General features: G+C 34.0%; 1 protein-coding gene and 1 pseudogene across 2 annotated transcripts; one reads left to right on the forward strand and one right to left on the reverse strand.

The window, feature by feature from the left end:
* Window positions 1-5,211: 5,211 nt before the first annotated feature.
* LOC142619023 (uncharacterized) lies at window positions 5,212-7,720 on the reverse strand (annotated as a pseudogene).
* Window positions 7,721-21,193: 13,473 nt separating this feature from the next.
* On the forward strand, window positions 21,194-26,330 carry LOC142619746 (auxin-responsive protein IAA11). 2 transcript variants are annotated; one of them, XM_075793002.1, is made up of 5 exons: window positions 21,194-21,798; window positions 23,916-24,250; window positions 24,854-24,980; window positions 25,818-25,879; window positions 25,970-26,330. In XM_075793002.1, the coding sequence occupies exons 1-5, from the start codon at window positions 21,446-21,448 to the stop codon at window positions 26,017-26,019; spliced, it is 927 nt and encodes a 308-aa protein (XP_075649117.1). In that variant the 5' UTR covers window positions 21,194-21,445; the 3' UTR covers window positions 26,020-26,330. The 2 variants fall into 2 exon arrangements, with proteins under 2 accessions (XP_075649117.1, XP_075649116.1); XM_075793001.1 differs by having other exon boundaries at window positions 21,200-21,798; window positions 23,913-24,250.
* Window positions 26,331-26,563: the final 233 nt, after the last annotated feature.

The following is a 26,563-nucleotide window of genomic DNA, read 5'->3' on the forward strand; positions in this document are numbered from 1 at the left end:
TCCCTTTTAGTATAAAACTCCCATATCTTTTCATAATGAGCATTTTACTCTATTTGTTTGTATTTCATCAAATTAGAAATTTAAATTTGTTAAAATGTGTTATTCTCTCCAATAACAAATCAATTACATACACAATGACAATGTTAACCTAAATATTACACACATATGAGTGACAGATTTGAACATATAACTCTTGTTTTATGATGGTTTTTTTTTTTTTTAAGCCAAAACACTAATTAGATTTTAGTGTAAGCGAAATTCGTACCCAAACCCCTTATTTGACAAGGAACTTTACCAATTAAACTAACTAAAACGCATCTAACCTTAATAGTTAGTAACCTCCAATAATAAACACATCACACGCACAATCCATTTAGATCACCCATGTAATGTGTTTGTGCATACAATGTGTTTATTATTCAAGACTATTAAGGTAATTAATGTGTGGGTTAGGACATGTTTTTTAGAATAAAATTTGATTTTTTTTATTGATTAATTTGAAGAAAAATACTAACATACAGGTAAAGTACTCATTAAAAAAAAAAATAAGGCATACATTGCTACATTTTAAATTAAAGGAATGACATTGCAATGGTCAAGCAATCTTCCTATAATGTAATTTACTTAGAAATTTTTTCATGTTATTTCCCTCCTGAATCAAGACCATGGATAGAGAGTAGAGGGAGGGAATGTTGAGAGTTTAATGAATCTTGTTTGGACATTTTTTTAAGCCTGAGGAAGAAGGATTGAGTGAATATGGAGGGGTATTTTTAATTCCCCAAATTTGTGAGGAGAGGAGTTCCACTTATATTATAAAAAATAAATTATCAAATTTCCCTTCAAATTGTCAATTTTTATATCTACATTTTTACAACTTGTAAGAGAAGGTCATAACTGTCAATTTGTATGACTAAATACCTCTTCCTCTCTACTTAATTTTTAGAACATCCAAATAAAAAGAAGTGATATTTAATTTATTTCCCCTCCTCCTATTTAATTTTTAAAACATCAAAATAAGATAAATTGGCAACCATACTACCCCTCCCCTCATCTTCCCTCTCTCCTCTCCTTCCCCTTTACTCTCATTCTTTCCAAACTTTCAAACACACTATTTAAGGGCTCAAAGCCTAAGTGTGTGTTTGTTTGAATGGATGTTTTATTGACGTTTATTTTTTTAATTAGTAAAATTTGATGAAAATATAATTCTATTAGTTTTTTTTTAAATAAAAAAAATATTTGAAAAGTTAGTGGCAAATACACAAAAAGGTTTTAGGATGACCAAGGCTTTTACGTGGTTGACACGAAATGATGGATGCACCAAAATGGTTTCACCTTTACACTTTTACTTCTCGGACCTCGGTCAGTGTGCTTCTTGACTAGCCTGTGCCAAGTTCTGGGATGGTCTACCGTTGAGTGATGTTTGCTTTTTTAAATGGTCTTTTGACTCTTTTCTAGTCTAGTCTCACCACCACAAGATATATAGGTTGTTTGGATTGGCCCGTTACACCTTTTCTTTTTGGTCTAAAATCAGGCAGAGTTGCAAAGTAAAGTTGGCCTTTGTTGGCAATCTTTTAGGGGAAATAACAATATAGAAGATATTGTGCTTCTATCCTTTGATCTCTCTCTCTCTATGGATGTTCTGCTTTCAGAAAGTATATGGAGATATACTTTACCACACTTTTTCTCCCAGCCTATGAATGTGCAATGGTGAGTTGTGGGGAAAAAAAAAACACAATGGTAGGTTCATGCTATATGTGATTACTGGTTCATCATTCACAATTGTACATGTCATCAAATTGTGAGGTCATAAAAAGAACTATTGTGCTTTTATTCTGCTACAGTTGCTTTCATACTTTGCAAGTCAAGTCAAGACTTAAGCCTTTTTCTTTTCTTTTTTTGAGAAACAAGACTTAAGACAATTAAGCCAGAATTTTTTTTTTTTTTTTGGTGGTTGTTAATAAAAGGACAAATAGAAACATGGTGTCATGGAAACTTTATAAAAAAAAACATGTCAAGCAACCTTCAACAATGAGCTTGATAGTATTAAGGAATTGATTTGGATAGAAAAATATTCCTGCTATTAAATAATATCTAATTTCCTCTCATTCTTAGTCAAATATAAGCATCTATTTAAAAAAAAATCGGTAATCTTTAAGAAAAAATTCATGTAACATGTATCTTATATCTAGATAAAGTTAGAAAGAATTTGAGAATTTAAAGCGGAAGTGTTCTTATCCGATTTGGCCCCCTTAAGAAAAGGCTTGTTTATGGACACGGTTTCATTCATTAGTTGTTTCATCTTAAGAAAAGGCTTTGTTTGGTCGAAACAATTCCATCAGAATGAAAGTCAGGCTAAAAAAATGGTTGTCAAACTTAATTGCTTATACACTGGATCTTAAATGTTGTGGATGCCCATCAAAGAGAAGCAAATTTCAATTAGAAGTCTTTTGCTGATGTGATTATCAGATTTGGTTTATTAAACATGATTCATTGAATGAGGGTCACAAATCTTTTCTTTTTCAAAAGACACGTCAACAACCTAGTAGTTCGTTATACATTTGACAGAATTTTATCATGTACTTTGAAAATAAGTTTTGATTGTTTTTCGATAAAAATTTAATTTAGTTCGTGACTCTTTTTTCAATTTACTTGGGGTTGTCTAAGCAACTTGTGGAACCAAACCACTTGCCCCAATTGACCGAATTTGAGCCAACCGCCGACTAATCCAACGCTTGTGGCCGTCGGCGACTAGTCTTTGCCATTGGAAACCGATTCATGTGGGTAAGTTGGCAGGTTGTTGCACGAAAACCTGATTCCAATTGACCCAACTAATCTCCAAGTTTCCATTTTCCACCAGTGTAAGCCTTTCTCCAGTCAAATTTGGTTCAGATTTGATGAAATCTTGTCAAGATCAAGCAAGATATTCTTGAGATCTCAACAAATCTGGCGAGATTTCAGTAGATTTGGCAGGATTTCGGCCAAATCCAATGAGATTTTTGCAAGATGCTACAAGATTGGCTACCCCCTCTAATAACCGACACCGATCAACATCTGACTGACACCCAGAGATACCTTACTTGCTTGAACTGATGCTTCTTTGAGATTTATAGTGGGGGTTGTTCTTGGGGACTCAAAGTGATCAAGTCGTGTCCAAGTTTGCACAAACCCAACCCGGATTAACCTGTGGATAGCCCTAGGTTTATTGCACATTAGGCCTTTAGGTCCAAGTTAGCATACAAGTACGATTACTGGATCAGGCCTTTTAACCCTTAATTTTCATCTTATCTTTACAAATAAAGGCACTTTTTGTAACTAAATACATGTCACATGTCAACCGGAAAACAAACACGGAATCGGTAAGGTAAAAACCAGTCAAACTGATAATTCAATCGTGAAAACCACTAATTTAACTAAGAAAAAACAAACAAACAAACCTTGGAATTAGACACCATTTTCGATTCTTTAACCATTCCAATTTTTAAAACCATGGTTTTAACATTTGAAAATGTTATGATATTTAAGATAATTTGATGAGGGAAACTAGAAAGCCAATCTTTTTAAAATGTTTTTGTCAAAAATTAAATGACTAGAATTTTAGCATATTTTGTCAAAATTTCTGCATTTGAAAATGTTTTTAAAATTTGATAAGATTTTTAAGTGGAAAATGAAAAAACAAGATTTTAGTAGAATTTTGACCCCAAAAAATTGCAATTACATAGGACCAAGCATCTATAACTTTCCTACCAAAATGTAATTTTACTTTCATTAATTAATTTTACTATCCCAGATGAGTAGTCCATAATGTAATTTTACATTCCTACCCAAGCTTTGTGAGAATTGTTTTTCAAAAAATATATTTTCATTAGTTAATTGCATACTTAACTGCAATTTTTTAACAGAAAAAAAAAATGGTCTGAAGAGAATAAATTTGAAACTTAGTGGTTTTAATTAAACAAAAGTAAAGTTAAAAGCTTAAAATGAATTTTAGCCAAACTTAACTAGTGCAATTTGCATTTTAGTCAAAAAATAATGCGAGTGTACTGAATCATCAAAAATTTTTTTTTTTGAGAAACACACACACAAACACACACACATATATATATATATATGACATTTTAATTTTTGTAAGTCTCCCATTGTCAACATTAATCATTCAATATCTCATATGATAACACACCAAACAATCTTTTGTTTCTCTCTCAACACTAAAATCAAATTTGAAAATTAGATTTCAAATTTCATTCACCATTTTTCACTTTACTCGAGGTAAATTAATACTCATTTAAAATAAAATAAAATTATCTTTTTGTAAAATTTTATATAATAACCATGGCATTGATTCTTGATAATAATAAAATATTAATCTTGAATTGGTTAGTATTAATTGATTAAGTGATGTATTCAATTTCTCTTTGTTTTGACTTCTGACAAGTTGAGCCTCTTAAATGATTACATAATTAAGTGAAGTTGTAACAATGTTTTTCAATTTTAAGATTGACCTTGGTCCTTGAATTAGAAGATAGGGAAATAATATACCGCAAAAATAACAATGACAAAAATCATAATGATGTTCAAACTTGTAATATAAAAATTCTTAACTGCATAAAAAAAGATTAAATTATATTTCTAAGAAAAATTAGTTATATCACAACGAGATTAAGTGGATTAATCATATTATAAAATGAAAAGTAGATGTTAGCAAAACCTAAATATAAAAACTTAATTATTAATTTTGTATTTCAAATAACAAGAATAAAAAATTTTAAATAAAAAATTATTATGTAAAAAATTAAATAAAGAATGTCCTACTTAAAATTGTTGCTTTAGGCCTCCTATTAATCGAGCTAGCCCTATGAACCGTAAAATTGACTTTTACATATGGCATTCAGGCCCTATATATGCTTCCCACCTTGCATCCAAAAAATTAGAGGAATTTTTTCTGCAAAAGGGGCTTCGTTGTCGCATGGATGTCAACATGAAAATCTAAAATGAATGTAGTTTATGAAATATATTTCAAACATTTTATTCTTTTTCCTGCCTCTTAAGGTGAACTAGGGTGGTGGACTAGAGAGAGAATGCAATCACCAAGATTGACGTCTACTTAAAGAAAATATTGTGGAACATTTAGCGATGGCCTTGCAATCTGATATAATAAAAAATAGATCAAGATTGGTGGTTTTGACACAGGTTAATTACTTGAAAGGAAAAAGATAAGAAGCCAGATAGTGTAAAATATCTCAAAGTACTCAAATATTAAAGAATAAATTGCCTCTTTGTTCTAATTCTATTTTATAGTCAAGGGGGAAAAAATTGTCTTCGGCTGACAAATCAAAATGCAAAAATCAAGCTTCAACTCATCAAAACTTTTCATGCCACTCTAATAGATCCAGATGTTTGAGTTGATACATTTATTCCTCGGGAGGTCTGAGGCTGTCGTATTGTAAGCTCTTCAACATCTCTAGCAATTGATGAAAGCCTATTGCCCAAATCAGATAGACTGCGACGGAAAGACGGTGGTGAAGGAATGTCGGATGGATCAATAACACCAGAAGCGAAAGTACAAAAAATCTGCTGGGTTCCAGGCAACCAGCACGAATAACTTTGGCTGACAAAATTCACCATTGGGTTTGGGATGAACAGTGCACTGCCAGGCATTCCCACCTGTTAAGACAAGCAAAATCATCATAAAAAGAAACTGGTTTGATGCTTTGGCTTGAAGAAAGATTCATATAAAAAGAGAATTTAAGATATCAAAGAAACAGAAGGAAATTGATACTATGTATATCCTAGGAGATGAAGTGTTTACATTTAGTGGTGAATGAAAATAAATAAATTAAAATTTCATGATTAAAGAAATCTATTTTGTAACAAGCAATATGTGGCAAGCTATTAAAAACATCTGAGGCTGCAATCTTGATTCAAATCAAGGATATTAAAAACATATAATTCAACATGCTATTTGTGGAACTTTATAGAATTTTAATCCAATTTTAATCAATTTCGCAGCGATTTATTAAAAACGCAGACACCACCAACCTATTGAGCTTAAAGTAAAGTTGCCAATTTACAATCATCTGACATTAGTCCTAATGAAGCACAGCATAGAAGATCCTACTATTACAGCACTGTTTTAAATCACTATGAAGTAAAAAGTTTCCCCCATAATCTTGCCAGCTACCACTCACTGCAATTTAAGCAAGCATATTTCCAGGAGAGCCATTTCTATTAATCCCTCACCAAAAATTGCATAAAGAATTTTTTTTTTAAGCATTGCAAGATATTAAATTTGTAAACAGTGTGCAAATGATGGTCTAATTCCTCACAAGGTTCATTGTATTGACAAATTGCTTTAAAGATAAACAATGGTTTTTAGTTTAATAGTTGATATAGTTCTTATCCAGTTATCTACTAGTAAAGATAAAATACACACTATGTTGTGACCTAAAATCAGTTTAAATAATTTTTATTTTACTACCATATGAAATACAATTCAACAATTAAAAAGAAGTGGCAAAAATCAAATTTTTAATTACCATGGAAGGAATTTGACAATAACTTGGAGCACCACATACAGAAGCTGGAATTTGAGCAAGTGGTGGAATATCCAACGCCAAAGATTCAGAGCTGCCAGCCTATAGGAGTGCAAGCCACAACAAGTTAACAACTATATTTAATGTACTATTTTTACACTGTATTTGGATAAACTAGAGCATGGATGGACTTACCTCTAATGACTTCTCAGCATCACTTTTGTTAGTTTGTGAAACTTGGCAATCCTTAGGAGCAGACGGAGAGATTTCTGCTTCATTCTGCAGAGTCAAATCAAACACACTCGGTCTCCGTTTCATCTTATTAGTTTCAACCTGTCTCAAGAAATATTTCTGTGCATGACTAGCAATCTGGGCTGGGGTTTTGGTGGTCACAAACTTCTGTGAAATTTCTTTCCAATCACGTCTCCCAATCTGGTTTTAGACCAGTTAGAAATAATTTGTGCTCTTCCTCAGTCCATCGCTTCCCTGAAACAAACAGAAAATTAACTACATTAAAAACCGCTAATCAATAATTCGTATGTCCAATGCTAACTTCTTAGTTATTTCCAGCAAACAACATATTGACACAATGTTTTTACTTCCATAAGAAAGAAAACACAAGATTTTTTTAGTTTCTATAAATTAAAATTACAAGCAGTTTTTTGACACAATATATACCTTTCGGTTTTTGATCAACAGCAATGCTTGGCTCTCTAACAACTTGACTCTTGTTGTTCTCAACGTTGCCATTAACATTATTCTGTAAATAAACACCAAAAATTTTGATGCACGCAGCTGCATTAGCATTATTATTGGCAGTATTGCTAATAACAGAGCTGGTGCAATTCCTAAAGTTGTGACCAGTGAGGCCACATTGGGAGCACTTTCTTTCCCTCACCATTGTTGTTAACCCAACCCCTTAATAACTACTGCAACCCTCTTTCAGACTCTTATTACAATGTGTATTACATAGTGAGAGGGTTATATATATAGTATATAGATAAGGATTTTAGATTCCTAGCAGCAGTCGGATAGATAGTAGAAGAATGTTAACCCATCACCGCCTATGTGAGTACTCACATAGTCGGTGATGGGTTTTTGGTTTTAATTAAAACCGGTTAGAATACATACAGCAAGGGTTTTGCAACATTATTACAATTCTAATCAAACAAAACATACACATTAAACATTTAAACATGCAGAAAGAGAGATATGGAAGAACAGTACCTGGTGTAATGAAAATGAAAGCGGTGAAGGGGAATTAGGATACAGGGAATTTCGAACAAGCAAGAACTAAGAGAAGTACTGATTGTATTTCTTCTTCTATTGAGTGTTATCGCCCTTTAGAAGTGATGAGTCTCCTCTCTTGTGGTTTGTGGGTTTGGGAATTTTTGGGGGAGGTGGAGTGGCCACCAAGTGGAGAGGGTCAAAATTTTCAGACTTGAGAGCTTGACTGCATCACCTTGTGATCTATGGGTTTGGGAATTTGTTATATTATTTGATTTTTTTTTTAATTTTAATATGCTTTGTTTTTTTTTTTTTTTTTTTTTTTAAAGAGTACTCACAATAAGGTTGCTGAGCAACCACATCAACTCTTGTACAGTCTTCTAAAATAGAAATATGTACCTATTTTACACATTTTGAGCAAAAAAAAAACACCAACATCAGTGAGTGTAAATATGTGTAAATATACACATTAGTTACAATAGCAACCACACCAACTCGTGTAGTCTTCTAAAATATAAAAAGTGCTCAATTTTACATATTTTAACCCAAAAACCCTCCACATCAGTCTTTGTAAAAATGTCTAAATATACATAATGGTCTTGTAAATGAACAGTAATCGTGCATATATACATAGTTACTGTTCATTGTGTAAATAATTTTTTTATTCTTTTTTCTCTCTCCTTGCTCTCTTTTTCTCATTTCCTTTCTCACCTCACTTTCACAATTACTGTTCACAGTGTTAAAGAAATGAATATTTTATTTGAATAGATGTGTATAATAGACAAACTAATGTGGGTGTTTTGTAAAATTAGGTATATAAAATAGAAAAAGTAGGTTTTAGATATGCAAAATGGAAAAAAATTTGCACATATTGACGTGGATGCTCTAAAACCGTGTATATTTACACAGTTACTGTAGCTCATGTATTTGATATTTTTTTTCTCTCTCTCTCCTGCCTCTGACTCTCATCTCAACTTTCTCTTTCTCATTTCATCACAACTGTCTCTTTCTCTCACCTCAACTCTACACTTCAAAGCCAATCAACCTCTCCAATCCAACAATTAGATCAGCCTCTTCGATCAAATACAGCAGTGATTTCGATGGACCACGATTCCGATCAGCCTCTCTCATCTCTAATCACATGAAAATAACCGGCTTACCCGGCGGACCATGATCCGGCAATCCAAGGCCTTGACTCAGTGAACACCAGTGATTCGGATGGGTTTGTTTTATTTGATCGTTGATGGTGGCTAGTGGCTAGTGGCTAGGTGTTGGTGATTTTGGGCTTGTGTTGGGTTTGTGAGAAGGTTCTAGAGAGGAAAGGGAAGGAAATAATAAGAAATGTAAAAAGAATGAATATTTTATTGAATAAATGTGTAGAATAGATAAACTAGTTTGAGTGTTTTGTAAAAATGGATATGTAAAATAGAAAAAGTAGGTTTTTTCTTCCAAAATAAACAGAATATTTGCACGAACTGATGTGGTTATGACCACTACAGCAAAGAAGCTAAAACTAAAAAAAATTGAGTGAGTGGGCTGCTATCTCTAGTAGCTCACTGTAGATGGTATAACAAAAACTAATTTTTTTATTCCCCTCACACTCACAAACTTCACACGCATAGATAAAGTTTACTCTCTTTTCTTTTTCTTTCTCCTCTTTCACTTCTCCTCTACTCTCTCCTTTCAGCTCCGACCCCGGCCAATGTGAAATCAGATTGTGGACATCGGCGTGGAGATCGGATTCGTGGGCATTGGCGTGGAGATCGAATTTGTGGGCATCGGCATGGAGATTGGATTCATGGGTTTGGGTTGCCGATTTTGTGATTTGTGAGGTGTCGCCATGCTCGAATTCATGGGTTTGGATTGGCCATGCTCTGAAGGCTTAATTGTGGCTCGATTGTGGGTCTAATTGTGGCTTGATTATAAGTCTAATTGTGGGTCTGATGGCTTGATTGTGGCTCTGTGCTAGTGGGTTTTGCTTGTGTTTGTTTTGGTGGTGTTGGTTTTAATGGTGGATTTTGTCTCAGTGGTGTTTTTCAACGGCAGTGGGTTGCTGGGTTTCTCGGCGGCAGTGGGTTGTTGGGTTTTGTCTCGGTGGGTCTTAGAGGTTTGGGTTTTTTTGTTGGGTTTTTTGTGGTGGGTTGTTGATAGCGTGGTTGTCATTGTGGTTGTAACGGTGGACTTGCTTTGGGCTTTTTCTATTTTGTTGTGGGTTGTGCTGCCACGGTGGTGGTGGTAGTGGTGGTGGTTGAAGGGCTGTGGTGGCTGGTTGCTATTAATTTTTGTGGAGAAAATTTTAATTTACTTTAATAAGTTGTTTGTATTATTTTAATGAGATGATTGTCAAAATAGAGTCTTTGTTGTGGGGTTTGTGTTGTTAAAATAGATAAAATTACTTTTTAAGTTGCTAAAAGCTATATTTTATAGCTTCTTTATTGTGAATGCTCTAAGGGAAATAGAATGGTAAACTTTAGTGATTAATATTGATAATGCAAAGAAAATCAGTAGACTGGATGCTCTAGGCTTCAAAAGGCTGGCAACTGTTTTGAAAGCCTAAAAAATAAAGAACAAATGATCAAAGGTGACTGGGGTGGACCGTCTAAGAACCCTCCAATGCCAAAGTTAGTTTCTCTCTTAAGTTCTGGAATTCCAACTTTTTCAAGAGTTGTAAAAAACATACATTTATCTGGTCTGAATGGGTGTTTATATAGTGCGCCCCAGAAACGGTTATTAGATTTGTAAATTCCTCTATATTTGAGGAGGTCGGAGAGTTCAAGGATAACTTCCATAACCGCTATAAAAGTGATACCTTTTTTTTATAACTGTCATTAGAAGTTAAATATTTAACAAGAAGTTGTAACAATGAGCCTGGATCCCACACATGCCTTGGAACAATAGCATGTGGTTGCATTGCCAACTCTTGTAGGCAAACCGACACTTGGGAATTTCCTAAGTGTTAGGGGGTTGTCCAGGAGCCTCCCTGATGGACGACCCTCAATCCTATGGACAGTCATCCTGCTATAGATTACCTTCTTATGTGGGATGTCTTTTCTGCTTTGGACGCCTCTTATGGATGAACTAGAGTTCAATTTTTTTGGTTCACCATCAGTTGCCCCCTTGTCCAAGAGTCGTCTAGAGCACTGGAGGATCTACTGTTGTTCTTTGGACGCGTGTCTTCATATTAGTAGTCAGATGTCGTTCTATGTGTCACAATCTCAATGGTTGAATTTTATTGTCTCGGATTGTGCCACATGTCATAATTTCATTGGCGACTTGTCACGTCGATTTAAGTTTTCAAGGAAAATGCCACATGGCGCTTCCTGGTTGGTCACGTTGTTTCAGATACCAATTTTCAACACCTATAAATAGTGGAATTCCTCTCGTACCCTTTACATTTCTCAAATTTTCTTCTTTGACAATCCTTATCCATTGCCTCGTCTAGAAGTATTCCAGCGTCCTTAGTATTCTTCATCTAGAGCCACGTAATCTCCTCATCCCCCTTCTTAGGCTTTCCTTCAAATTTTGGCACGTCTGAGGTTGTTGTTTCCTCGTCTAGAGATAGTGTAGAGAAAGCTATAGACGAGTATCGTGACTCCAGTTATAGTGGTCCTAGTAGCGATAGCAGTAGTAGCAGTAGTGGGGATACCGAGGAATACACGTCTGGGGTTCCTGGGATTCCTTTAGAGGTCTTTCAAGAGCACCTTAGGACGAGGGCAGCCTTAGGGTCTCTAGCTGGCACCTTAACAAGTGTTCCTCCGTCTACTCTTGTAGATGAGGTAGAAACTATATACAGTTACGCTGTAGGTATTCCTTCCAAGACAAATGAGAAAAGATTAGCTGCCCTTAGGAGTTGGTACCAAATCCCTGATAACCTTAACCCTAGGTTAGCCGTCCATGGGAAATAGTGCTGCCAATCTCATTTTGGGATAGGCATTTACGAGGCTTACCTTCTAGGGGGTCTTAGATTACCTTTAAATGCCTTTGCTAGAGAATTACTTACTAGATTAGGTTTAGGAGTTTGCCAGTTTAACCTTAATGCGTGGAGACTCGTCGTTTCTATGCAAATTTTGTGGAAGAAAGTGTTTGAAGGGAACCGTCCTCTTACTGTGGACGAGTTCCTTTATTGTTAAAAACCCTCAGAAATTAACCAATCCCTTGGTTTTTACCAATTTATATCCAGAGGGAGAAATTGTAGGCTAATAAAATCCTTGGTCACATCAGATAGGAACTAGAAGACGAAGTTTTTCTACGTCTTTGGTTTTTGGGCTAGACACCCTGTTGAGGTTGACAGGGATCCTTTTGCCCCCTATACTGGAGAGTTAGGAACCTTCGTCCTGGAAGGTATGCTTATTATAATTATTTTATCATTAATATTATCTCTTATTTTTTGCCTGCAGTAGTTTGACAATTTTTTATTCTTCTTTCTTTTTCTCTTTTTTTTTTTTTTATAAGTGTTAGACGACCAACCTTGAACAGGTTCTACCTTGACCACTTCAAGAAGGCTTGTCTATATACTAACAGGGCTTTTCACTCTTTAGTAAGCCTTCAACGTCTTGCCATTTGGGGATTTGCTTCCAAGCTGTCCAAAGAAAGGACTCACGAGCTCACTGTCCGCAAACGTAAGTTTTCTATCCTTTTTTTTTAAGAGTTTATACTTTTATTACCTCTTGGATGACTAAGTCTTTTCCTTCAGGGATGGCAACCATGAAAGAGAACAAAGGTAAAGAAATGGTGGACAAGGCAACCAAGCAGGAGGTTGAAAATCAGCATCGTCTAGCCGTTTGTGATAAAAGGAATTTATCAAAGGCTAAGGAGAAGAGAGCAAAACATAGGTCATCCAAGACCGAGTTGTCACACCTGGTCTCCCTATTCCCCTTCCCTCTCAGCAGCCGTCCATTCAGATTCAGGACGTAGACTCGTCCGAGCCTACTCGCGTCCCCTCGTCCAAGACTACCATGCCTACCTCATCTCAGCTCCTCAAATTGTCCCTACAAACATTGTTGAAAATAAGGATTTGGCTTGGGAGAGATTTGAGAATGTCGTGACCGGTGAGGACGTGGCCACGTGCTATGACATGTTCTTAAGGGAATTTGAGCACTTAGGTGTTCATGATCTTTTCAAGGTAAGTAAATTTTTTTTTAATCTCATCCTTGTTGTCACAGCATATACATACGTTTTTTTTTTTGACAAAAATTTCTGATCACTAGTGCAAGCTATGGCAAAGTTCATCACCTTGCCCAGGCAAGCCACAAAGCTAAAAAGGATGAGAATCTTGCTAGAAAAAAGGATCAAGGAAGTCAATGATGATTGCAAGGGCTGGGCTAAAGAAGCAGCGAAGGCTAGGGATGAAGTGAAGGAGTTGCGAAATCTCATTGAAGAGCTTAAAACTGATATTATCGAAAAGGACACTCGTCTTGATCACCTTCAGAAAAAGAATGATGAGCTGAGCAGTTCTCTTGAGAAAGCCAAAGAAGGTGCAGTGGAGGAGTTCAGAGCTTCCAAGCAATTGACTGATTTGCTAGACCCTAATTATGCAGTTGGGTTTGAAGACTTTTGTATGGATGCTAAGGAAAAGTTTCTTGAAGTCGACTTTAGCTCTATCAAACTTCAACTTGGTGGTGCTACTAGCTCTTTCCTCTAGACGAGTTCTGAAGACATCTATATCGCGGACTACGCTACTACCCACCCAGCCCAGGACGAGTCAAAGACCAGAGAGGATCCATTAGGAAAAGTATAAAAATTTGACCAGTTTACTTTTTCCTTTCTCTTCTTTTTTTATGAGGTCCATTGTTTAGGACCATTTAAAATTTATTTAAGTATATTTCACTCGTCCAGAATACTTTGGACAAGTTTCCAAACAATTGCCTTCTTAGGCTTTTACTTTATACTCACCACTGCCCTAAAGGTAGTCAACTTAAAGGGCACAACTCCTTGCTTGATTCGGAACCTTAATCCATCTTCAAACCTTTGAGCCTTAGTTTCTTCATCCACCACCATTGTTGGAGCAAATTTGGCTAACCTGAAAAATTCGGCTTCATACTGAGCAACTGTCATGTTACCTTATGTCAGCTTGATAAACTCTTTTTCCTTTCTAAAAAAGGATGCTCTTAGGAAAATATTTCTCATAGAATACAGACTCAAATAGCTCCCAAGTCCAAGGCTTAGTCTCTTGGCCACGTTTGTCTTCTTCCAACCGCCACCAGTCATAAGCATCTCCACGCAACATATAGGCTGCATAAGTGACTTTCTCACCCTTAGAGCATTCCGGAACTCTGAATACTTTCTTCATCTCAATGATCCATTTTTCTGCTTCCATAGGCTCAGTAGTCCCCTCAAAAGTTGGAGGAGACAACCTCTTGAATTCAATCATCCCACCATGATGACCTCGGCGTTGCTCCATCATCCTAGCCAAGTTATCTCCAGTAGTGACCTGTTGTTGGACTACTCCAACTAAGGTCTACATCATCTGGATCATCTCTGGTGGTTGGCCTTGGTCATGCCTAAACTCTTGCTTCTCATCTTGCTGATTCCTACCATTGCCAGAGTTGTTGGGAATGTTCCCAGTGTTTTTGCTATGAGGTGGCATCCTAACCTCTGTTCATTATGTACATGACAAATTAACATGTTATCAAATTTCTAATAAAAAAAAGAAAAAGAAAACAGATCTAAAACTCATTTAGTGTATATATCATACAACGTATCCCCAAATGCCTAATTTCTACCCCCTTTCACCATTTAGTTTCATAAATCAATGCCTAAGGATCCAACCTAGAGCTTTGATACCATTGATATTGTCACGCCCCAAACCCAAGTGAGAGCTAGACACGTGACAACGGCCACACACTTATAAAGTTTACACCTTACAAGTGTGTAAGGCCCTCATAACAATTAAAGAGTTATCCTCAAAGAAAATTTCATCGAGTCCATAAATTTGAAAATATCCTCAATAATGCAATTCTCAAAAGATCTTCAAATAATAATCTTCCAACATCAAAATAAAAATAACTAAACCCTTTAAATCTAAAGGTCCACACAAATGGTAATCTTAAGCATAAAAATTCAAATCTTATTTCATTGATTTCCTAAACTTCAATCATGCGCACATCCTAGTGGAAGCCCAAACATATGCTACTCTTCCTGATCAAAATCTGAAAGGAGAAAGAGGGGGTGAGTTGACAACTCAATAAGTAACCAAAATCCTAATAAGTTCCATAAAGTAATAGATCTGTAAAGTAAAAGATGTAATATGTGTTTTTAAAATTATAATATACTATGTGTTTTCAAATTAATTGAAGAAGTTTCATAGTTTTAAAATAATAGGTTGCACATAGATCACATACTTTACTCTTACAAATATATCATAGATGATTTATAAGATAGTCAGTTTCTCATATATCTAGAAGCCATAACTTACAATATGTTCCAAAACTTATAAGCAGTCTTTGTGTCTCAAAATAGGTTCAATACTCAAACATTTCCATAATCATATATGTAGTTTAGGACTCAAAGTAATTCAAATATTCAATATCCCCATGACTGGGCATCAGAGTACCAATGAATAATCTTCATTGGTTTGAGTATCAGAGTACTAATGAAAATAACTCTCATTGGCTGGGTATCAGAGTACCAATGAATAACCCTTATTAGTTTGGGTATCAGAATACCAATAAATAACCCCCATTGGTTTGGGTATTAGAATCAATTCATAGTCAGACTGTCCATAATCATATATATGAAATTATAATTTCTAACAAAAATATATCTTATTCAATTGCATATACATATAATCATATATTCAATATTTTCAATACATTTGTGATATTTCTATATTCCTTACTTTAAATCAATATAGCTAAAAAAACAATTAAATAAAATAAATCTTATATTCAATGCTCAAATATATTTGTGGAAAGTCTTTGTTCTTTACTTTGAATCAGTATAGCTAAAAACAATTAAACAAAACACATCATTTATTCAATAACCAGATATATTTGTGATAGTTCTTTACTTTGAAATTAGTGATACAATAGAAATAAAATTGTAACAATTATAAACAAATTTTTAGTAGTTAAAATACATTAATATAAGCAAAATAAAACCCAATTAGGATAAGGTTACTTACCTCAGCTAGCTCACCACAAAGAACTTCTCCTTAACACTTTCTCTAAAATCCTTAGATATCACCTAACAATTTTAAGCACTATTTACTTAATAATCAAATAATAAGAATAACTTGCAAGAGATTTGACCAAAGGAGAAACTTCTAAAATACCCAATAATTTCTCACTATTAACTCTCCTATATGGCTATATTCCACATTCTATCATTTGTATTGAAAATTTGTTTCATGTAAAAAAAATAATCCAAAGCACTGTGAAATATAACTCTCCTCACATGATCATTTGGGTTGAAAAGTCAAAGCATATATATAACTATATAAGTAATGAATGCTCTGTAAAACTGAGTTCAACTTCAACAAAAAATCTCTACATCTTATCTCCATAAACTCTAAAGTCTAAAAGGCTATTGGACTATTGGTGGTCTAACCTATAGTCCACTGGTTTCTTATAATAAATGTCTACAAAACATAGTATATACCCAGAGAAATTTCATGACCAACAAAGCACCCAAATAAAGCATATTACAGAGAAGACGTGTAGTGAAAAAAAAAAAAAAAGATTCATCGCCCAAATTCCAACCCTTCTCCGTTCACACTTACGCATAAATTTTTTTGATAATTTCACTAGTGTCCAAAATACCAACATAAAATATATTCTAATTTCAAGTAACACTTAGATTTGACTAGAGAGATTCTTAGGCTCTTACCTCAATTGTGAAGTTAAACATTCTCTACTTGAGTATTTTGGCAAGTCTCCTCCCTCAAAACATCTGTCAGTAAACGCTGACTTAAATTAGACTATATAAAGTAGGGTTTCAACCTTATATTCTAAAAACCCCTTAGTAATTTTAATTATAACAATTGACCCCATAAACAAATTTACTTAAATACCCCTCCTTTTAATTTAATTTTTTTTTTCTTTTCGGGTATTACAAAATAAATCCTTCAACCTAGCCTATGCCAATTGCATACTCCTAAATAATAATTAAAAAAAAGGAAAAAGTTAATGGATTTCCTAAGAGCACCAATTATAGGACCCAAATTTTAATACCATTTTCATAAAAAATTATAAAAATGTTAGGATAATTACAGTAAATCTACATGTGGTTTGACTCAAAATCACTTTATCTACCTGTTAGTCTCCTGTAACCCACCTCCATTAAAAACAGAAGTAAATAAGTATTTTTACTTTCCTTTTATGTCTTTCTCCTCCCAAAAAAAAAAAAATAAAAGACACAAAAATAAAAGAAAATAAGATGAAAAGATGCTATTTGTAAAAATTTAGAAACTTAGCTCAAGAACTCCAATAAATCACAAATATATTTTTGTAACACACTCAAAATAAAATAATACTAAAAGACAAAATTTACTTACAGCCTTAACTAAATGTATGAGAAAAAGAACACAGAAGGCAAAATTCTGTGTGTGTGTGTGTGTGTGTTTTTTTTTATAGCTTTGGGTCACAGTGGCTTTGGTGGTGACTGTGGAGGAGCACAAGGTGGTTGTGTTTGGTTGGGTGTGGGTTTTTAGGAGGAGCACGACGTTGGGTTGGGTCTAGTTTTTGAGGAGGAGCTTGTGTTGGGTTGGGTCTAGGTTTTAAGGAGGAGCACGACGTGACTGTGTTGGGTTGGGTCTAGGTTTTGAGTTTAAGGAGGAGCACACCATTTTGCGATTTGGGTCTTGGTTGTGGTTGACCTGATCTCTCTTTCCTCTTTAATTAATCTCTATGCTTCAACACTATTGTTTATGTTTTCTTCTTCTTTTTCACTTACATTTCTTTCTTTTGACTTTTCATTTTCTTTTCAACGTTAGTTTTTGATCTTGTTTTTCAAGTATTTTTATTTTAATTTTTTGAGGAGAGAGACCTAAAAAGGGAGAAAAATACACATTTGCCCTTATTTTTAATGGAGGTGGGTTACAGGAGACTAACGAAGCTTATTTCAAGTAGGTAAAATGACACTTTTCAAATCACGGATAAGCATAGTGATTTTGAGCCATATTATAGGTGAGTTTATTGTAATTACCCATAAAATGTTAGTTACTTTTCTCTTTTTTTCTTAAATTTTTTTTTAAAATATTTACTAAACCAATAGTACCCCTTAACTCTTCCCTTCAAACTTTATTGAAATGATGATTAATTAAAACAATAGTGTAAGTCACGGATAACAGGAACTATGTGATTATTGCTACGCAGGTTCACATCATCAAGTGTTTCTCATAAATAAAAAAATAAATAAAAAAAGGTTTCACATCCTCTTCAAGTGGGCCCACACGTGCACAAAAATGTGTGAGGGCAGTGGTGAACTCTGTCCCCTATGTTCATGACATTACTTACCGTATTGCCGTCGAGCTCGGGCAATCCACGTGGCACACACACGCCAAATTTGAAATTTCCCAAACTTTGAAGCGTTTTATTTACCTTTCTTTTATGTTCTAAAAAATCAATGAAAATGAAAAATGGAAATTGATAATTTTCACGGGACTTCTTGAAAACGTGTTTGTGATCTAAATCGTACGTTTGTTTGTTGGGTTCATATATGAATAGTTTGTTTGTTGAGCTGTCTACATTGATGAATCCGATGCTGTGTGGTCCCCCACGTGTCACATTTTTTCGTGATTACTATGTGGGGAACCCACTCTTCAATTTATACTATAATATAGTCCTATCTCCGACGTGTCGACGAGCCGTGTGATATACATATGTCCTATACTCTCTCACACTCTACTACGTGGGACCTTGCCTTGTCGGCTTGTCGTTGAAACTTAAGAGCACATCGTTTTGTGGGTCCTACTTCAGATAGACTCTTTTTGAATTTTCGAATTTATTACTGCTATTTTTGCTCTATTTAGTTTGATTTGATGTTTTCAGAGGCGAGGTCACATGTTACGACTTTCCATCCAAAAAAAGAAAAAAGTAAAAAAAAATTATAAGAAATTTTTTAATGAAATACTAATGATAAGACACAAACTATTTTACAATATATTTTATAAATTATTGGCATAGTTTTGGCATTTTTTTAAATGGTTATTGTAAGCAAAAATATGATGTTATTGATGGGCTCATATTAAAAGCAGTAAAAATTCGCCACATAACTTATAAAAATATTGTAAAATAATTTGTGTTTGTAGCATTACTATTCTTTGCTATATTTGTTTACTTTCTTTTGGGGAAAAAATAATGGTTATAATGTTACTTTCATATGTAGAATTTATATGAAACTAATTTGTTGATCAATTCAAGTTGTCAAAACTCACAATAACTGTTTATTATGATTGATGTAGTTGAAATGTGATGTGGCAGTTAGGCATGGTGATTAGATTTTTACAAAAAAAACTATGATTAGCCCACGGTCTTGGTTGAGTAAACTATGGACATAAGTTGTTTCCATGTCAAACTTTATGTTTTGCATAAAAGATTAGAATTGAAGACTGACTTTTGAGATTGTATTGTTATGTTGGGGCAATATTAGGCAGATTAGGCTCAAATATTTATTAACTCTGACCTAAGCTTAGTTAACTCAACTACCATAAGCAAAATTAGGCATAATTCTCCTGGTGTGGCGTGGTCCTACAAGGCACTAAGCTAGTGAACTTATATTTCGTTTTTGTGGTCCTCTTTTATTTTGGTTTTTAATTTAATTGAAATAATGGAGCAGCGGGTTTGATCATTTTTCCAACACATGAAGTAACTAAAAAGAAGATTTATAATTTATTTGTCAAGAGTCTTATAACATAACTAACGCTTCTTAATGTTTTTAATAGATCTAGTATTTTTTTTTGGTGATAATTTAATAGTTGGATTCAAACCATGTATATCTCCTTTGAAAATTTCAATAAATGCCAATTGAGTTATAAAATTTTGTAGTATTGATTAAGAATTTTTAACCAAAAACCTCAAAAATAAGTTATTTTATGAATTATTAGACACCTTGGATTATAACTTCTTCCCTACCTAAAAATTAAGAAATTGGAAAAAAGTATATAACTAGTTAGTTACATTACGAGCACTAACATCAGCTTCACCAAAATAACATTTCAGCAAGATTATAACTAAACTCACCTAGAATATTCCTGCATTAGCTTCAACAAACTGTAAGCCAAAATAATTTTTTGAATAGTGTATTAATACATGTATTGAGACACTATTTGTAGCTCAACAATCCAATTTATTTTACCATTTTATACTCTCTCCACAAAAAGGACTCGCAAAGCTTGAGCTCTCCCCGTTGGGTACTGGGTAGTAATCTGGTGGTGCGTTGTCGACAAGGATCTATTTGGTTTGCTGTGGTTGTGTTTGTGTTTGTCTGATCTACAAAGTTTGATAAAATGTTGAGTTGGGGAAAAAGATGGGGTGAAGAAAAATTGATATTTAAAGAAAAAAATCAATAATTAAATGAAATAGTAACATAATATTAAATACTATCTTTAAGCACGAACTCATGCGCACGCTCAAATACTCTTTTATTTTGTTGAGTAAAGTTTAATAATCTGTATTTATTACAATTAAAAAATATATTTTTTTAATAATTTTTCAAACAAATAAAAATGATAAAATGTAGAGATAAGCAATTTTTTTTTAACTTGAAGGGAAAAAATAATAAATTTTAGGAATTCTCTTTTTAAATTGAAAATGAGATTTGTTATTTGACATTTATAACCCTATTTTTAAATGAAATTACCCTTTATTTTCATTAATGAAGATATTTTTGAATCACATAAAAATTTAGTTAAAAGAGAGAAATCTTTTTATATATAGTATAGATGATGTACTGGTAAAATGAAATAGTAACATAATATTAAGAACCCATTTAAGAATAGACTATTTAGTTGAAGTTGAAATTTTTTCACAGAAAGTATTGTAAATAAAATTAAAAATTAGTTGAAATAATACCGTGCAACTCATAAATAATATCAAAAAATTTAATAAAACTCTTAAATAATAATAAAAATAAAATAAATAGTAACAGAAGCTGTCAAATATAAATTTATCCTGAACGCAATCTAAACATGATATTAATAGAAAATTAGGAAAAAGTAAAAAAAGTGAAGTTTTTAATGAAAATTTGACCAAAAGTGCATTGAGGTTAGCGTGAATACTCTAGATTTCATGAAAATTGAGAATATCTACAAGGAAGAAAGCATTCTAGAAGAAGAACAAAAAAGATGGTTGGAGGAAAGGAGAAAATATATTATAATAAGAAGTAAACAAGATAGATTGGTAATAGATTGGAGGCGCATAAACCCGACAGGTGGGGCCACGGTGCAATAAATTAGTCACAAAACAATCTTTTTCCACCATTCACCACTCACCACCACCATTCTCACACACCAACCCAGCCCTTTCCTTTTTCTTCTTTTTCTTCCTGAAACAAAACCAAACAAACCCCACACACGTTTCTCTTCTTTAGCAATTTGTCCCCTCCTCTCTTTTTCTATTAAGAACCCCCTCTTAAACCCACCGCCTCTTTCCTTTGTTCCCATCTTCTTCTTCTTCTTCAAAAACAACTTCTGGGTCTGAGAGATTTTTTTCACACAAAACCAAAAGAAAAAGAAACTTGAAAGATTTTTGATGCAGGGTGTTGGTGTTCTTGGAGGTGCTACAAGAAGTGGGTCGATATCCACTTTGTCAATGGAGGACAACAACCTAGTCTTGTCCTCTGAGGATTCTTCTAGCCCAGATGAGTCTGAGCTTGAGTTGGGTCTTGGCTTAAGCCTTGGTGGTACTGCTTGCAAGCCCCAACAACACTATGCTAGGATTTTGACTGCCAAGGATTTTCCTTCTGTGGGTTCTTCTGTTTCAGTTTCAGCTTCTTCTTCTTCGTCATCTTCATCTTCCTCTTGTTCCTCCTCATTGAGCAGAGCTAATGTTACAGCTGGGACCAAGAGAAGTGCTGATTCTGTTGCTGCTGCTAATGGTGCCAGGTAATAGGATTATAGGAATTAGGATTTTGCCTTTTAGTTTCTGCGTTACTTTGTAATTTCAAGCTATTTAATTTATGTGCCTTTAATCATAATAATATTTTTCCTCAGGTTGTCAGTTCATAACTTCGACCTCTCTCTACTGTGCTTTCTTGTTTTTGTTTTTTGTTTTTTTTTTTAATGCAATCCTCTTTTTTCTGTGGGTTTGTTCTGAAATTGTCACATGTTTATTTTGGGTTTTTTTTTTGGGAATATTTATTGTTGGGTTTTGATAGATCTGATAGTTATAAACGTATGGGCCTTTTGATTACCTTTATTTTGGGGTTTAATTCTCTATAAATAATCGTACGCGCTTACATGTGATAAATTGCAAATTTTAATGACCCCCAAACATTAATATTTGGGAATCAAGCCAAGATGAAGCTTAAAAAAATAATAATAAAATAATCTTGTTTTGTAATTATCTTCACATCTCCTTTGATTTGCATAACAAGTTTTGTTGGAACAACGAGTGTCTATTGACACATATTAGATTTGTGTTGTTTTGGCTACTTGAGGCAACAATTGGTTATAGGGCTTGTGCCCTGCTTTTCCTTTGTCTAATGGAAGACCCAAGCTTTCTTTTGTTTGGGCTCAAAAATTTGAGAAATCCAATAAATAGTTGTCTCCCAGTTGGCACCCAAAACAACAAGGAATAAGAATCAACAAAGCATATCCCTCGATCAATAGTTTTCAAGAAGATAAAGGTACTATGTTTTCCTCAAACATGACACCAGCTAACATGAATGATTTCAAGACAAGCTGACACTAAAGATTATAATATAATACAGTTGAAATTTTCGATTGCATTGATTTAATTCAATTGTTGAAATCACATAAGAGACTAATATTGGCACGATTTCATCCTAGATCCTGGTTGGTTGCAGGAGAGCCAATGATAAGTTATGTTCACACAACTCTTATGAAGTTCTGAGTAAATTCGATGATGGGTACAGATGGATCCACAATAGATGCATCTTAATACATTGCTGATGTGATGTAAATAAGAATAGCATGTGTGTTAGTGTGTATGTTATTGGATCTGACACTTCTAAATCAGCTGTACATCTTGACCTAAGATTTACTCATTTAAATTTGTGGATCGAAATCAATCCTTCAATTGATCCAATATTCTATTTCAGTAGATCCACCTAATGTAATACAACAATAAGCGTAACAGAGTATTTCAAAGGCATACAAATGTTTGAGAATGCTTTCATAGTCAAGTTGTGTTAAATCGTCACTTCTTTTCCAATATAATAAATTAAAAAAAAAAAAAAAACAGGCCCAACATTCTTTCACATTGGAATGGGAAGTTTTCATTATTGCATAGAAAGTTTTAATATTTCAAGGGGGAAGTTGCCCCCTCCCCCAACCAATAATGATTTGTAATTGGATCTTGCTTGGTCTTGCTTTCAAATGCAATTTTGCCTGTAGCTTTCGTAATTGGCAATTAGTTGTGAACTTTTGAGTATCATAGTATCACTGACTTTCCTCTTGTTGTTCTGTGGCTGAACTAAAACATTGCCCCTGTTTTTTTTTCTTCTCTCTGGCTGAACTAGCATGTATAACTACCCAGCAACATTGTCATGGCTGGAGTTGTTGCATTCATGTCTTTTGTTTTGAAACCATTATGGAGCAGAACAAATGGTTTTGCTTGTCTTGTCCAAAAGTGCCATCAAATTGGTGATTTTGACATCATAAGGAGTGGTTCACCAGCATGTGTTTGTTGGCTTCTGAACAGATTTAAGTGGATTTTTTCTGTTTGAAAGTTTCTTATGTAGAGTAGATTGTTGGCAGTATCATGCCTATTTTATAAGATAAAATTGCTTCTTGATGCCATGGCCCTTTCATTCTGTCATTACTGTTTGGGATCTAATTACTTGTCTTGAAGATGCAGAAAAATCTTGTAAAATGGGAAACAAATATAAAAAGTCTTAATTTTTCTGGTGTTGAGATTTTGTTGACGTTGGTTCTTTTTATTTGTGCTACATATTATTGAATTTGGTGGTTGCATTTCAGCAACCTGTTGTCTTAGTTTTGTTTTCTCTACTGATGTTCTTATTAAATTCTTGCAGCAGTCAAGTTGTGGGATGGCCTCCTATAAGATCATATAGAATGAATACTTTGGTAAACCAAGCAAAATTACCAGCCACTGAAGAATTCAACTCACTGATTGGGAACAGTAAAAACAGCAATACTGTGGCTGGGAAGGGAACTAACAATTGCAGTGACAAGAACAATGGTAGTGCCAAAGAAAATGGGCGCTTAAGGAGTTCTCTGTTTGTGAAGGTGAATATGGATGGAACTCCTATTGGAAGGAAGGTTGATCTGAGTGCACACAGATGTTATGAAACCTTGGCACAAACTCTGGAGGATATGTTTCACACATCAACTTCAACAATAAGCTCAATACGTGAGTGTTTCTTATACCATTTATTTTAAATTTTCTGAATGAAGAGTCAAGAACCCTTTCAAAGACTGATTTTATGGTTTAAAAAGCCAGGTCTCTTTGCACAATTGATTGTTGTTTACTTTTATGTTTTGTGCACAAGCTGACTTGGAATGTGACTCAAAAATGAAATATTGTGATGTTTTATCTTAGTAGCTTTTAATAAATCCAGATTGGGTAATTTGAGATCTATGTTCACTAGTTAATGTGAGATATCATGTGTTAGTTTACTTCTTATATAAGCGAAGCTTTCAAGTTACAATATGAAACTTTGGCGTTAGCCTTTGTACATTCAAAAGCTGATTCCTTAATATTGAGTCTTTTTCCATTGAGTATTCCAACAATTTTTTATTTCATATAGGCATGATAATATTTTCTCTAAATTTTGAAGCAGTAGAAGCGTTGGATAATTTAAGATTGAAGCAAAATGTCAAATCTAAGAATTGCTTTCTTCTTCATTAATTTTGTCTTGGATGATAGCGTGTGTTTATAGTTATTCATGATTTGGATTTTTTATTTTTATTTTTATGTCGTTTAAACTAAGTAGTGTTGGTGGTAATTGATTAGGATCAAGTGGGGAGGAACATGACAAAGCAACAAGATCATCAAAAATGCTGGAAGGATCATCTGATTTTGTGCTTACATATGAAGACAAAGATGGAGACTGGATGCTTGTTGGGGATGTTCCTTGGGGGTATGTATAATATGTTTATCATTGTCTGATCTGGTGATGAATGGCCTAGAAATTCATGAGGATAAGGTTCTCAGTACTGTGACACTGCCATGTCCACCTAGTACTTAATTTGTTACTTAGGTGTCGTGTTGGCATTGCCTGGTTACCACAGCCATAATGCAGGTAGTGGTTGTTTTGTTAGGCAATGTGTCAATAACTACCTGGATTTTTAATACATGAACTTGAGTTGTTTTATGGAAATATGCAAGATTGGTGCAAGACACTTGCAGCCATTATCTCATTGAATATATTTGGCCAAGGGCCATTGAATTTATCCTGAAATGATCAAAAACTCATGTTAATTATTTTTTATTCCAGTTTCTTTGTGTCATGATGTGTACTATGAATCAATTGTTAGCTTTGAATTTGAGTTATGTTTGTAGGAAATGCTAGGAAGAGCTCACTATAATGTTAAATGGGGTATAAACTTGGAACTATGAACCTTAATGCAGCTGAGGTTCAAAGTTTCAGGTCAATTAGGTGGGGGAGAACTTCAATGAAGTGCTCTCTTGATAATTGTCTTCCATGCTCCATGTGTGAACATTCTGGGTTTTATTCTAGGATTTATGTTCCATGACATATGTGAGAGTAAAGAATGTTGAGTCTTAGAATAGGTAAAAAAAAAAAACACAAATTAATAAATCAAGAGCATAGAAATGAACTTTGAGCTGAGTTTGTCTTTTTTAGTAAATTTTATGTACTCGGTGATTTTATCCTCTACCTTTTGATCTCTGTTTTGTCATATAATCTGGTCTGATTATCTAAATTCTTTTCTTTTATTCTTTAAATTGCATTCAGGATGTTCATTAACTCTGTAAGGAGGCTAAAAATTATGAGGACATCTGAAGCCAAGGGACTTGGTAAGTAGCTTTGCAATCAACTCTAGGTTTCAGCTCTAGAGAGCTGCATTTCTACTTGTATCATGTGGTAAAATGACTCTTAATCTGCAGCTCCAAGGTCAGAAGAAAGGAATGGGAGGCAAAGAACCAATCCCATCTAGACCTGGTTTTCAGAACTTTAGCAACTGACGATACATGGCTTGAAAGTGATATACAAAAGAGAGAAAAAGTTACAGCATAGTCAATGCATTTTGAAAAGTAATGATTGATCCCCGGCTCTTCTATTTGTTTTGGATTGTGTGCTTTTCTTGAATATATATGTATGTATATTTTTTTCTGTTCAGTTGTTTTTGTTACTATACTCCTGGGAGTTCTATCCCTGCCTTTTGGAAGCCACAGGCATCTTAGTTTTCAATGCCATACTGCTATACACATGCATAGTTCAGTACATATTATTTGTTTATGCTGTAAATGTGAGTGTTTCAATGTGTTTGTTTTAAGCTTTCTGCAGGCCACAGTGGGCGTTTTTTATATATATTATTATTGGTTAATGGAGAGATTTTGTATGTGTTGGGTAAAATCCTTAATGGGAAAACTTCACGACCTTCAAAATTACGATCTTTTACTGGGGGCCTGATTTAACAGATCTTACTTAATATGAAGCTCTAAAGCATCCCTATCCCAAAATCTTATCCTATTTTACTA

The sequence above is a fragment of the Castanea sativa genome, chromosome 12 (assembly GCF_040712315.1).
Source record: "Castanea sativa cultivar Marrone di Chiusa Pesio chromosome 12, ASM4071231v1".
NCBI classification, from domain to species: domain Eukaryota; kingdom Viridiplantae; phylum Streptophyta; class Magnoliopsida; order Fagales; family Fagaceae; genus Castanea; species Castanea sativa.